Source organism: Crocodylus siamensis, chromosome 10, assembly GCF_052110815.1.
Source record: "Crocodylus siamensis isolate JL-2025a chromosome 10, ASM5211081v1, whole genome shotgun sequence".
Taxonomy (NCBI): Eukaryota; Metazoa; Chordata; order Crocodylia; family Crocodylidae; genus Crocodylus; species Crocodylus siamensis.
The window spans coordinates 70,093,313-70,108,149 of NC_143404.1; the positions used below are offsets into that span (position 1 = coordinate 70,093,313).

The window sequence follows — 14,837 nt, forward strand, 5'->3', positions numbered from 1 at the left end:
CTCCACCTTCAACCCCTTCCCTGCAAACTCTTATTACTCTTTTTTTTTAAAATGATGTCTGCTGTAGTCTATACAGGTATTTATATCCGCTTTGGATGCACTGGCTAGAGCTGCCTATAGACACATTCTGCTTTGCATCCTGTGCAAACTTTCCACAGCCCTCCTTCATTTAAAGGTCCCATGTCTTTACTCATGCAGCTTCCTCCTTATCTTAGCAGTCCTGGCTCTAACTAAGAGAAAGTCAACATTTAGACCCAGTGGGACACCCAGTTTTCCTGACTGCCAGTTTTGCTAACAGGAACAATACTGAGGAAGCCAGCACTTTGGCAGCACTTTTCACGTCTCTCCCTGTGCCACCGGTTAATGGCACAACATTATGTCTTCCTTCTTTTTCCCCTAGCAATTTAGAACATTTTAGTCCAAAAGGATTTTTTTTCCTGTAGATTCTAGAGGAGGTTGCTTAAATTTTAATAAACTCCGCTAACTCCTGCTAATTACCGCACAGCTCATTTAACACACAGACTTCCCTTCCTGTAGACTGAAGACTAAAAATGGAGCAGATGGCTCAAATATCATCTGGTTGGATTTTTTTTTTTTAAATGTCCTTTCTATCAGTTATTGCATCTCTGTTTAGAGTAGACACCCACTGGCAAGTACCAATGTGCCTTCTCCCCTTCTCATGCTGTAACACTGCAGAGTACTCGAGGTACTTTATGGCCCCATATTTTTGCATGTGCTGCTAAGCAGGGGGTACAAATGGCTAATTTATCTACCCAAATGAAAGGTAAATATCCCCTATTTAGGAGGGGAAAAAAATCACTTGCAATCTGTCAGTCCTCCCCTCAGGGTCAAACTTTGCACCACAAGAGGAGAAACGCTGACACTCAGCCCAACAAACAATAGACCCATTTCGGGAAACTGTTTAGAATTAGACAAATTGTTTTAGTTAATGTACAGAATTAGCAGCCTCAGCTATTCATGAATCATGAATGTGGCCTAAGAGCTAAGAAGCTCGAATAAAATCAGATAAATTAGAAAGCAAAGAAGCAAGATGGAAAGAAAGAAATCGGGTGCTTTTTGTTTGTCTTTGGTTTTGAGGTTCACCCAACGGTGCACCTGGGGGGGTTGGGTTTTTCCAGCCCTTTCGCTGCAAGAAGGTTTTGAACCAAAGGACCCTGTTTCTGGAACAGCCAGTAGTGGAGGCAAAATATCCAACTAGTTTTGAAACACAGCATAATAGAGATGTGAACACGAGATGACACTGCTGCCTGCAACAGCATCACTGATAACCAAGACTCTTCCTTGCAGTCCTGTGACTAGAAATGTCCTTTGAAAAGCAATGACATCTGATAGTCTTCCCTAATCAAATGCATCCAGTTGAAGCTTTAACAAACCCTAAACCAACTACAAGGAAAGCAAATGAATGAGCAACAGCAAAAAAAACCAAAAAAACCACCCCCTTTTCTGCCTTCCAGGGGCATCCTGCTAATAGCTGTGAGCGTTAGTAACCCAAGACTTGAGAAAATAATCTGTGGTGAGGTTTGCAATGTGTTGCAAACTTCCTTGCAATCATGTTTCTCCACCTTTGTACCTCCTGGTTTGAGTGAAAAGACGGGAGGGCTCCGAATGCCAGGTCTGCAGATATGGTACCCACAAGAAAGAGTCAAACTACCGACAGTTCCCATTCAGTGCAGTCATGGGCCCCTGCCCCATTAGCCCCCAGTACAAATCTTGGGAGTTGAAGATACTCAGCCACACACATGGGTTGCTGAGAGCCATGCATGAAGGACACCGAGCACGAGTCCAGAGAAACATCTTCAACAGCAGTTTTAATTCCCTGAAGGATCAAGAGGGCATGCGGCAGGATGCTCAGAGAGCCAGCTGATTTGCTGAGGATGTAACCTTCAGATTTGGAGAATACCAAAAGTACTGCAAATGGCCCATTTCCCCTACAAAATGTTAGCACGCTTACGGATTTGGGGGACGAACAGGCATGAAAAAGGCAAAATTAAAATGGCACGTCAAGCCTTCGCCGCGGTATTTCAATACCAACAAAGGCCTGATCTTGCGAAGTGTAGCCAGGGCAGATCGACTCCGACTGGCAGGGGCCGCGTGGAAAGCAACCCGCACCCTGCAAAGACGGACTCACAAACTTACTTCATGAGCTCCGGGTCTTCTTTGTCGTCTTTCGTGGGGGTTATCTTGATTCCACTTTTCTTGGCACGAGGGCAGCCTGACAGGCTAGGTTGGAAAAGAGAAAAAAGGCCTGTCTCACTTGCAGAAGTACAGCATCGTCGATATATCTCTGTCTTGAATTTACCAGAGTGTTTTGATCTCCCTCATTTTGCAGCCTCACATCATGAGAAGAAGCGGGGGGGGTGGGGGGCATGTTGAGGGAGATGGATAGTAATTAATGGTGTCTAGATAAGAAGGGATCTGCTAACAGACCGCGATGTTTAATGGAATTGTTGAAAAGGAGGCTCAGATCTCCTCTGTTAATGTTCTAAAGTGATAATAGAAGTCATAAATAGGTAGGATTATTAACAGGAACATTGCAGCAGCCCAATTCTGACCCTTTGTCTTTTTATTCTAGTGCAGAGAGCTTCTAATCAGATGCTGGAGACATCAAAAAACGAGTCAGATTAAAGAGATGAAAATAGGCTTTTCGGTTGTCGGTAACAATAATGTTTTATTCAGAACTTTATCATTCTGCCCATTGGAGGGGGGGGGCAGGGGGAGATGTGGGCATGGGGGGCGGGAGGGGGAAGCATTTCAGGCAAGACCTTACCTCCGATGCGATGCATAATTTCCTGTTATGTGACCAGAGCCATCACAACCAGGAGTTGGGCACCTGGGGAGGAACGAGAAACAATGCTAAGCAGGGGCTTGAGGCTGGCAGATTGAAGCATCCAAGTTGGAGAGCAACAAACTGAATAGCGTTTCCTTTCACTCCCCCCCCAACCTACCCCCACCCCCGAGAAAATAGTTCAGTATAATACCCAGTCCAAGTTATTCACACCACAAACCCAAGCAGCAGTGGTTTGAAAAATGACGTCTATTTAAACGCCAGTACAGTGAAAGGCTCTAGCTCGCTGGCAAAAGCAAAGAAAAACCCCTTTCCGCAGGTAAGGGCATGGCCACAAAACACAGATGTCAGCTGAACACATACGTGGATGCGTGCGGTGCAGGGGGGCAGGCAGGGAGGAGGACAAAGAGGGTCAGGTAGATGTTGCAGGATCAAAATGAGGGACCTGGAAGGAGACCGTGGACCTCTTGGGCACCCTCCTCCCACCCTTGGGGGAAAAAATGTCAGGGATCAGCCATAGAAACCCTGCCTGGATGAAGGACCAGCAAGGGACCTTGCAGCCATGGAGAACTGTGCTAGCGAGCTCCTTCCCCAGGGACAGCCGTCCCGGCTAACGTCAGAGGGAGGATGGAGAGAGCACTCCTAGCTGAACCCTAGGAGGGTAGGCCTAAGGGCAAAAGACTTGCGCCTTGCATTCAGGAAGGGGTCATGGAGCTCGGGGATGCACCGAGGTACCAATGGATGATTAATGAAAGAGACGGGGAATGAAAGATTCAAGAGGAGTGACATGCATGAGGATGGGGTGCAGACAACACCCAGGAAGGAATCCAGGGAGTCAGCGGGTGCTGCCCAGAGGAGCCCTAACGAGGAATGACAAGGCCGTCCGGTCACGGAAAAGCACCCGCCAGGGACACCCTCCTCCTGGGTGGGGGTATGACCAGCCGGGCGAGAGCTCGGAGCAGATGGATGAGGTGCTCTCAGCCAAGGACAGACAGCTCTGGAGACCGCAGCCCTCTGGACAGAAAACAGGTCTTGCAAAGGTTTCCCTGTGCAGATTCCCCTGGACCGTCGCATCTGAGCACCTCACTCGAGTCCCCTGCCTTAGCCTCCCAATGCTGCTACAAGGGAGAGAAATAGCTTTCCCCCATTGTACAGATGAGGAATTGAGGCACAAAGGAGTCAAGTGATTTGCCACCAGTAACAAAGGAAGTCTGTGTCAGAGCAAAGACGACTGTCCTTATTCCTAGTTGCAGGGACATTTTGTAGAGATGATTGTGTGGGTCCCTTCCCTCTAGGAGCCAGGACGAGGGCCACCAAATCTTTTCATGCTGGCACCATTTTCTTTTAACGTGCAAAACCCGCAATGCCTTTGTGTTCTCCTGCTCATTATAACGACAAATATTTGGCATATATTTCAGGTCAGTTCATCTCCTGAACGTGCATCATCCTGCATTCTTGTATGCGGATGACATTAAAGCGCAGATGAAATAATATTCCCCACATGTCTGTGATCATTTAAAATGTCACCAAAGCTGGCATTGGTTTAAAATATTCCATTACCAAGCAAGAGAGAAAATAACGGAGCCAGTTGAGCACCGAGTAATTAAGGCCATAGATGCAGAGAAAGGTGCTGGAATATGAAGTATGAGGAGCATAAAGATCTGCTGCGGATGTTGTAAGCAATGCTGCAGAAATAAAAGTTGTCATGGGGACACACATGAGAGATGCGAGGCGAGGTGCTTTCATAGGGCAAGTGCTGTACCTCCAAGCCAGCCTGCAAATTAGCTAACACAGGTTGGGAGTCAAGTGCTGCGTGTCTGCGTGAGGGTTTTGCTGTGACTATGCAAAATGAATGGCAGAAGGTTTGTCATTCATTTCAAGGGGAGGGTGAATACGAGAGGCGGAGAAAGAGGGCATGCCCCTTTGCAAACAGCCGTTCTATTACCCCAAGACTTCAGCTGTCCCTGAGCTGGAAGTCTCTGCCGTTTCTGGCTCCCCAGGGCAGGTGAGCACTATGACACATCTAGATCTGCCTCAAGGAGCCGTAATCCTCATTAGCACTGCTCCATACTCCCCTTACATTAGAAGAAGCTCGTGTGCCGGTTAAATTCAGAGCAGCTCTGCTTGTGCACACAAAGAGCCATCCTTAACAACCAGGTCTAGAAAGGGCTGCCCTCTGGTACAAGGGGTCAGACCTGGTCTTGCAGAGCTGGATGCTGGGCCAAGAGCTCCTTTTCCCTGCAGGGCTAGCAAAGGTAGAGCGTGTTCCCAGGAAATGTGTCTGAGTAAAGGACAGGGCTGCAGCCTATTTAGACCAAAGCCAATTTAGTGCACAATTATTGCACCATATTATTACATTTTTGCATGATTCATAGATTCATAGATGTTAGGGTCAGAAGGGACTTCAATAGATCATCGAGTCCGACCCCCTGCCTAGACAAGTGCATATAATTATCGCACTTATTGTAAGTGGGGTGGGCTCCAAACCCAGCAGCCTCATAAATGTCCCACTGGAAGAGGCGGACAAGGTTCTTGGGGTAAATGTGATCTCTTTTATTAGACCAATTCAGAAGTTGGAAAAAATGTTCGTTGCAAGCTTTGGGGCACAACTAAGCTAGCCTGAAAGCTTGCAAAGAACGTTTTTTCCAACTATTGAGTTGGTCTAATAAAAGAGATCACATTTACCCCAAGAACCTTGTCCGCCTGTGTCCTTAGACCAACACGGCTACAAACAACTTCTCCAACCCTGGGGGAGGGAAAGAGGAGTTACCAGGACCTTGTCAGGTGTCCAAATCCCTTTGACAGCTTTCACACGACCAGCCCCCCATCTAATGCTTAGATCATATACATTTTTTTTAATTCAAAAGCACATCTCTCTCTTTGTAGTTCTGGCATTGCAATGAAAAAGAAAAAAAAAAGAAGAAAACACTAGCTTCTAATTCCTTCCTGTCTTTCAGTACCTTTGAAAGTGGCGGAGGGAAAGATTTGATTTTTATTTTTAATTATCTGTAGACAAATCATCCTGACAGGGACCTTGTAGTGGATGTTCCAGCCTGCAGCAATTTTTTTTTTATATATATATCTGAGATATTAACCCCTGAAATAGAATTTGTAATGGAAGTGCTGACACAGCTTTATCTGGAGTTGGGCAAAAAAGTGCCACTAAAATATCAGCATTACCTCTGAAACCTGTTTCTCAGATATATGCGCAACCAGGCACATCACCAAAGTAAAAGAATTAACATTAGGAGGTTTTGTTCTGGCCAAGATGCTTCTCTTCTATATTATAATTCATTGCACATTGTTAGCATCGTGACCCCTATAATTTTGGAAGCCCAAGGAATAAAAGTGTTTGCAATTAAATGCAGTTTTAAAAACTCCTGTACTCACACATTTGTTAGCTGTGGAGGTATGATCTAGTAGCCAGACCTTGGGCTGGTGTGCAAAGTCCAAGGGGATGTGGCATTAAATAAAAGATGTTGTGAAGAATTCTTGTTCAAAAACTGCCTAGAAGGCACATCTAATTATACTTAGTCCTGATCTTGTATACCGCTTTGCATCTACAGAGCGGTGCATTAACTTTAATCCTTCTCTGTGATGCAGGTATTGCACCCGACGCTTTATATGGCCATTTCCATTTATAGCACCAGCTCAAACTAGAGGGCCAATGTCAGAGGCAAATGTCAAGACAAGAGGAACACATGGAATAAAAGGCAAAAAAAAAAAAGAAAGAAAAGAAACATGCACACACAAAAAAAGGAACAAAACTTTTTGCAAAGTTTGAATCTGATTCAGTTCAATGTTTCAGATCTTATTTTATCCAAACTGCTTCTTGCTCATCCCTATGTCACGACAGAAAAATAGCTTGGTAGGGGAACACATTTCAGTCCAAGGCAGTTCTGCCATAAACAGCTCTGGTTGGAATAGGAAGGACACCTTGCTTCTCTGCTAAAGGGTTTCTGCTAAGACTCAGTATTTTGTCAACTAGCCTGTTCAGAGGTGTTTAGGCAGGTGAGGCACAAAGCTGATGAGAAAGGCAGACCATCCTGCATGAGGGCGGGGAGGAAGAGCCAGGGGCCCTGCCCAAGACGGAATAAGGGGCTTCCAGGGAATTACAAGAACAAGCCTTCACCCCCACTTCTCCTGACTTGTGCAATGCCTGATCTGCAGATGGAGGAGGCGTCACGGGAGAGTGCAGCACAGGAACACACGACCGTGCCAGGCCAGCTCGGGTCTTGAGAGCAGAGGAGTCATGGCAGGAAAACCTTGGCCACAGCATAGGCGCACACAGCCCCACACAGGTGGGTTGAACCCATGCTGAATCCCACCCCGCTGCACCTTCTCTGCTATCAGGAGCCCAGGGACTCTCAGGGCCTTGATGCACGTGCAAGTGATGTATCTAACTGGGGTTTCGACTTAGACATACTCCCTCTCTACAGAGTGGGTAGACACTCCTTCCTTCATGCATGTTATGTACCTCATAGTGAGTTGAAAACTTCACCCTTCCTCCGAAAACCAGGTCTCACTCTTTTGGGAGGTGGGCTGAGATGCGTCCCTGGACTGGGCGTCAGGAAGCCTGGCTTCTCTTCTTCCAGGGCCCGGCTTTGCCACCTTAGTACAAGTGACCGCCACTTTTTTGCTCCCCCTACCACGCCTGCCTCTTCTGTTAGCTCTTCTGAGCCCGTGCAATGGGGCTCTCATGTCAGGTGGGGCTTAAGCTGTCATGAGTCCATTACTTAAATGGAAATGAACTTATTTTTATCAGTCATAGCCAGCAACGTCTCTTGCTTAGTTTGCAGAAAGCTGTTGCTAAGGCTGAATCCGATGTGAAAAATCACCCCATAAGAAAGCACATGTATTGGGTTGTTTCCATGAAACAAATATTAAATCATGATTCAGAAGTCCCTACCCTACCCCTAGCCCAATGGGGGTGTTGGGGGTTTTTTTGGAGGGGGAAGAAAAAAACTCCTGCTACTTTAAAGGAAAATATTTCTCAAGTCTAGCCTAAATTTTCCTGAGGGGAGGGAAATTAGGACAATGAACTGAGAAGCTCTTCTATGACATTAAGAGCCTTATTAAAGGTTACAAGCCAGTCCCTTCGCTGACACAAAATTTGCAGTGGTGCCATCAAGGTTAACGACAAGATGCAGAGAAAACGTATCCAGCGGGGAAGCATACTTGAACGCCAGCTTCAAACTTGGGATGCGTATAGGTAGGCAAAGCCAATCTTAATTCAAATGAAATATTATGGGTCAGTCAATGGACTTGAATGGACCTCGGCTGCTGAAACATGACCCGATGAATGGTCAGACATAGCTTCCCTCACTCGTCTAAATCAAAAACCTGGTGAAATGAATGGACATATCCCCCACTAGATACGGAGCATCACCTGAAATGTAGCATGCAATTAGGTTGCCAGGTTTCTTCCAAAGAGCCAGCTCTCTTTTGATAGTTGTGGGTAACAAGTACTTGATTAGCTGAGTCTCCACACAGCGCATCATTAAGGAATGTGCTTTATCTGGGTCAGTATTAATTGATGGCGCTATATCAATGTTTCATGACAAAGATGATAATGTTACAACACGGGCTATGGGAGGTCAGGAAGAGACACCAAGTGCAAAGAGAACTATAACCAGTAAAAATCTGCCCGGGGTTAAAAAAAAACCCAACCCCAATATCTGGTGATCTACCTAAGATGTCACCTTCCAGAATGAGACTTTCCTAGAATCGGTGCACTTCTATTAACCTTCCTCCTTCCTCCCCACACTCCGGGAATAGGTTTGTCTCCCTTCCTGGTGACCCACACAGGCAGATTTTGACCGGCTTTTTTTCCAAAGGAGGGGACAGGGGGAGAGAAGAGGCATGAGCATAGCACGAGGGGAAAAAAAATGGAGACTGAAGGTTAGCGCAAACATACTTGAGATCAGCAGAGTGGGCAGCCATGAGGTTTCTGAGGCTCTTGTCAGCAAGAGGACAACCAGAAAGGCTGAAAGAGAAGAGATGGAATATCTGGATAAGCCAAAAAAAAAAAAAAAAGAAGAAAAAAGAGAGAAATTGAGAGAGATAGAGGAGGGGATTGGGGATGGGGGAAGGAAGGTAGGGAGGAAATAGAACCAAACCATCCACACCATTAAAAAAAAAAAGAGAGAGTCTTAAGAGTCAGACACTGGCATTTTAGGTCAACAAACCTGCGGTGAGAGGCATAGTTTCCCGTGATGTGTCCGCTGCCATCACAGCCTGGGGTAGGGCAACTGAACAACAAGAACAACAACAAAAAAGATGACAAGAGATGTAAAAGCCAGAAAGAAATGAATTCATCCAAAAGATTCATGCACCTGTCAGGACACTGGAAATCTTCCTCCCTTCAAAAAACTAAATCTGCGGCTGGCGAGGGGGCCAGGCCTCTGCAGGGAAGTCAACCCCTGGCGCCTTCTGGATTTCGGCCACACAACTGGGCCTCGGTCTTGGTATTTGCTTATTGTGTTAGCAGCCAGAAGGGATATGCACAAATAAACCTTTTCTTCCTGTGTTTGGGAAAGGGAGGACTTTTGTGGCTCTCAAGGACATTTTTGGCAAAAATGAGACAGAAGAGTATAAAAGATTGTCTTTGTTTATCCAAAAAAAGAAAGAAAGAAGAAGAAGAAGAAGAAGAAGAAGAAGAAGAAGAAGAAGAACATCCAGAATGGTGGCATCAGTGGGAAGCCAACTTTATGGACCCAGGGCTGTCAACTCTCCTGATATTTTTTCCCCATCTATCTTTCGGTAATTAATCCCAGCTGCTGGAATCAAGTTGTGGCCCAAGAACCTCAGCTCTCATGAGAAAGGGAAGTGTCTAACTTTGGGCAGCAGAGAAGAGTTTGAAACCTGAGCCTGAAATGCTCCAGCACCAAAGAGCAAATAGCTTCGTCGTTCCATGTCATGAGTTTTAACCTAATCTCATGATTTGGGGGGCTGGACTCAGGATTTTTGAACACTTGGTGTCAGAGAGACGGTGGGCTGATGGCTTATCCTAGCATGGTGTTATATCTGTCTCCCTCCCCCTGTTTCCAAGGGAATTTATAGGCAACGGAAAAGGGCGATATCTTCATGGTATTCCAGGGGCACAACCCAGGCTACCATGCTATAGCACAGCAGTGCTGGAATTCAACATCTGGATTCAGGACTTTACATAGGAACGGTTACTACTCTGGACTGAACCCCACGGCAGGGGTTTGCAAGGTGGGGCAGGAGTTGCAAGAAGTTGTTGCCCCCCGTCCCATTGTCCCATAGAAGGGCAAACAGCGCAAGAGCCACACTGCCAAGGCCAGATCCAGATTTGCCAAGGGGGAAGTGAGATGGCCCCGTCCCCTGTCCGCATGATTAGTGCAATGAGGCCAAGCAGCAGGATACAAAAAAACAGTGACTTTGGAAGGGGTAAGAGATCCCTCCCTAGCACACGGCTGGGCGAAGAAGCAGCTGGCTTCCAGGGTGCCACGGGGGAGGAATGCGACTTCTTTCCCCCTGGTCGGTTGAAGCATGGGGGCCTCTAAAGGTCAGCCCGGTTCCTTCAGGGGCATTGTTTTACTTCGTGACCCCCACTGCAAACAATAGAAAGAGCCTTGCAAGGGACTTGGGTGTGGAGTTTGCTTCCTTCCTGAACTAATGGAAAAACTGCCCCTGTGCCTCCAAAGAGAGAGATGCAAGATCTGCTTCCCAGGGCATAACCCTCAGCCATGCCGCGGGCACGGTGCCAGCCTCAGCACTCCTGTAGCGTGGCACCTCTCCCCACCCACCCACAACGTGACTTTTCCAGGCACAGGACGGCTCTCAATTTAGACGCTGGCCTTATGACGTGCTATTCGTCATCGCTCCAAATTTGTGGCCTAATCCAATCCCTCACGCCCAAGTGGAACGGCTCGGGCATCCCCACCCCACCCCGCCGCAGGGACAACGCACCCAGCCCCACGTCTTGCGTCACCGTGGGGGGTCCAACATTGGGGAATGCAGGAAGCAGCAGGAAGGGTCCAGAGAGAGGGTTGCAAAGCATGATATCTCGGGAGGGGTGGTGGAAAGTAGAAATAGCAAGAATGAAAGCTGGGGGAGGAGGGGGCAGAAGGGGGTGTCAGTCCTCCTCCCCCCCGGTATGAAAACACATAACCCACATCAATACACAGTGCACAGGAACTGGAGAGTTTCTTGATACTAGGGCAGGAAAGCTACCTCATAGTTTGTCCATGCGGGTGGTCCTGGAAATCCTGTTTCTGATGCCCCACAAAACAACTTGTTTTATACCCTCTGCTGTTGTTGCCTCCACTCCCTCTGCATTGTGGGACAAGGGGCACATGCAAAGATTACTCACACCAAGATACAGTCAGGAAAGAAAAATATCAACCTCAAGCCCCTCTCACAGTAACAAAAGAAAATAATCCCTGAAACGATCATTAGCTTGCAGATCTTCAAAGGACAATATTTCATAGATTTCATAGGCATTCGGGCTGGAAGGGACCTCGGGAGATCATCGGGTCCAGCCCCCGGCCCAGCTGGGGTCAGATCAGTCCAGCAATCGCTGTTTATTGGGACTTAGCGGTGACTTCGCACACAATGAAACGCGCTGTCGTGTGACACCAGAACTGGCTACGCACAAAGCAGAACGGTGGGGCAGCTCCCCAGATACTGGCCATCGGTACCTGGAGGTGGTACAAGGGCCCCAAGGACTCAGATAGCTCCGATGAGCACGTTTGACCCTGAATTGCCTGCGGCTCATTGAAGATCAAAGTGGATGGGTCAAAAGGGACATGAAGGCCTGGTGTGGGAAGCAAGTCAAGTGCTTCCCAGAACACCTCTCTTTCCAGCTTGGGATTGCCAAAGGTCAGGCAGACCTCAAGTCATCACTGCTGCTCACACCAATTCTGAAAAAAGCCTTCAAAGCTTTGCACAAAAGGGACCGGTTTGTCTCTTGCCCAGCTAGGGAAGATTATTTTACTCTTCCTCTGGCTCGGTGGGGCTCCTGAGCAGCTCTCTATCCCTTCCAGCATCCTACATTCCCCTTCAAGCTTTCCAATTTGCCTAGCCAAACAACAAGCTAGGTCGCAACATGTCAGCAGATCAAAGTCCTGCTACCCATCCGGTGGAAAGGGCAGAATTATGGTTGGAGATACGACGAGGAATAGCAGACCCACTGAGAAGTCAAACTGGCCTTGGGAGGGGGCCTCTACAGCTTGCATTTAAATATTGAACTTTAGCGCTCTATTGATCAAATCTAGGTCCAGTGTGCAAAGTTTGGGTCAGGATAGGAATTTGCTCTTTGATCCAAGGATCACCACAGATCCTGGCTTCTACCTCATCTTATCATTGAAAGGGGATCCAGTTACAAAGCGCTGATCCAGAATTGGGTACAAATTTTGCTTAGGTCTGGAATCGGGTTTGTGTCCCTCGCAAGCTGGGATTGCAATGCAGGGCAGTTGCATTGTGCCGGTACTAGACATTTCAGGGTCTCCTGTGCTTCTTTCAAGGGGGCTGTAGTCAATGAACTGCCTGAAAAGCAAAGCAAAACCGGCCCATTATCTGAGGACGACTGCCAGATTGCCTTCTTACCGGCTTCCCAACTATGGGTTTGGTGTGCCTTGCTTGTGAGCAACCCCTAGGAGGTATCGAACTCCCTTGACCACCACTGGCTTCAAGGGATAAGAGTGCGTCAGGCAGGGGGAGGCAGGAAAACAGGCAATCTCTTTTCCTTTGCACCAGCATTCATTTTAAAGGGAAACACCCTCAAGCATTATATTTTTATGGCTGCTTTCATGATTCCTGGAACTGAACCCGCGAGTGTGTTCTTTTAACCATTGCACTGCTTCAGGAAAACCCTATGGGATGTCATCATAGCCAGCTGAAGTGGGCAGTGGATGAGGCTTTTCTTTAAGCTCTTAAGTGTTTGGAATAAATAAGATCACTGAAGTAAGAAACAATGCTCAACCCTCCATGTTTCCAAAGGACTTCCCCCTGCCCACCCCTCCCGGGTATCCCAAACACAACAGACGTTTTGCTTTGGCTTCCCAGTCAGGGAGAGGGGACTTACGTTAGCAGATCCTTCTTGATGTCCTTGGAGAGGAATTTAAGCTTGAAGTTGGACAAGGTGACTTCCCCGGGGTATTTCCGTTCCTCAAAGTTTTCCTCCGAGACCTCTTGCTCATCTGCTTCGGAGGAGGCGAAAGAGTTGGGTGCAGGCTCTGACTGTAAGAAATCATCAGGGGAAACATTTTAATGGATCCTCAGGCCACAGGCCATGCTACAGGACCAGCACAGCTTATCCTGTCTAAAAACTACTACGGGTCCCATCACTCTGGTATGTGAGTGCCCCCCAGTTTTGAAGGGGTAAAGGTTGTAGCCGTGTCGGTCTAAAAATACAAGCAGTCAGTGTGCTAGAGGCAATATCTTTTATTAGACTACAAGATATCACTTCTAGCACACGGACTCCCAGTCTTGAATGTGTTTATCCTCCCCTCACCCATGGGGTGAAGAATTGCATTGTCCCCCTCATTTTAGAAACAGGGGGCACACAGAGATACAATCCCTTGGCCAACATCACTCTATGGAGTAGGGAGGTGAACCTGAATCCCCTATGGCCCAGACTGGTGATCTAACCACTGAACCACCCTCCTGCTCAGGTGGTCCAGCAACCTGATACCTGGCTCAGGCCCTGGACCCACTGACTGCTCATCAGCAGGGATCCTGGTTTTCTCTGATTTAAAAAAGTCCCTAATTTTCAGTTAAATTATATATACCTATACATATATCTAGATATATCTAAATATATCTATATAGATATCCTAATTTTCAGTTAAATTATATATACCTATACATATATCTAGATAAAGCTAAATATATCTATATAGATATCCTAATTTTCAGTTAAATTATATATACACATACATATATCTAGATATATCTAAATATATCTATATAGATATATCTAGATATACCTAGATAGATATCTATATCTATCTAGATCTAGATACATATCTATCTATCTAGCTCTAGATAAATTATACATACATACATATCTATCTAGATCTAGATCTAGATAGATAGATATGTATGTATGTATAATTTAACATACTACATTGCATAACATGCAACACTGTAGTATACATACGTATATACATACATTTCTCTCTATATATCTATATATATCTCGATATATGTATATGTGTATCTGCTTCTGTTTTCCCAGCTGGACAAATCCTTCTGGGCAGGGCACTGGACCGATGTGAAGAAGAAATAGGGAAAAACAATGGCTTCCAATCTGGGTCCTATAAAATTCTTCCTTGTAGGAAGGTGAAGAGCCACACAGTGGAGGATCTTCCAGTCCTATCTTAACCACCCCCCTCATTTCATCTCTGCCCTGCCATGGAAAGACCTCACACAAAAAAACATTTCTGGGCCATGTATGGGGAGGTCACCTTGGTCGAGCTGCATCCCCCTTCCCTTCCCAGCCCTGCAGAACTGCCCTGCTTTCATCTTGGTAGCCAAGGAAGAAAGAACAGGATCCATCCCCCACCTCCCCAGGGATAGATGCTAATGCTGGGTATTAATAATTCATTACAAACCATCCTGGGTACATGGCAGGGCTGCCATTAATGCAAATGATCTGCAAAGAAGTTGAAAGCAACTGGTAAACACGGAACAATCGAAGGACTGGATCCTCCTTTGAGAGGATGTTCACCAGCTCAAGGAGGTCCAGAGTAACCTGTCCTTGGTATGGGAGTTATTACAGTACAGGGAGGCTCAACCTCTGGCCCATGGGTTTCTCCACAAGTTAAAAAATGTTACAGCGGGGTGTTATAAAGCGTTCCCACTACCTTGGTGAGTGAGGCTAAGTCTAGACTACCTCCAAAGGGTCCCCCACAGCCCCAAACGTAGGAATGAAGCATTGAGGTAGGGACCCCAGGTGCTGCTCCTGGGATGTCCACCTCACTTCCACCATGATGCATGTAGAGCAGAAGAGGGTAGGTGGGCAGGGACCACAGTGGCAGTGCAGACACATCCTAAAAGGGTC

The 14,837-nt window shown here is 46.8% G+C and overlaps 1 protein-coding gene across 5 annotated transcripts in view; it reads right to left on the minus strand.

Moving 5' to 3' along the window:
- MYT1 (myelin transcription factor 1) overlaps positions 1-14,837 on the minus strand; it is a 95,739-nt gene that overhangs the window by 14,100 nt on the left and 66,802 nt on the right. For 2 of the 5 annotated variants that reach the window (XM_090065013.1, XM_090065017.1), the window contains exons 14-19: positions 12,858-13,012; positions 11,006-11,104; positions 8,995-9,057; positions 8,724-8,792; positions 2,789-2,851; positions 2,158-2,241 (exon numbers count right to left, since the gene is read on the minus strand). In XM_090065013.1, coding sequence (XP_089921139.1) covers positions 2,158-2,241; positions 2,789-2,851; positions 8,724-8,792; positions 8,995-9,057; positions 11,006-11,104; positions 12,858-13,012 — 533 coding nt within the window. The remainder of the gene's footprint in view (positions 1-2,157; positions 2,242-2,788; positions 2,852-8,723; positions 8,793-8,994; positions 9,058-11,005; positions 11,105-12,857; positions 13,013-14,837) is intronic. The other 3 variants (XM_090065015.1, XM_090065014.1, XM_090065018.1) reach the window with 3 other exon arrangements.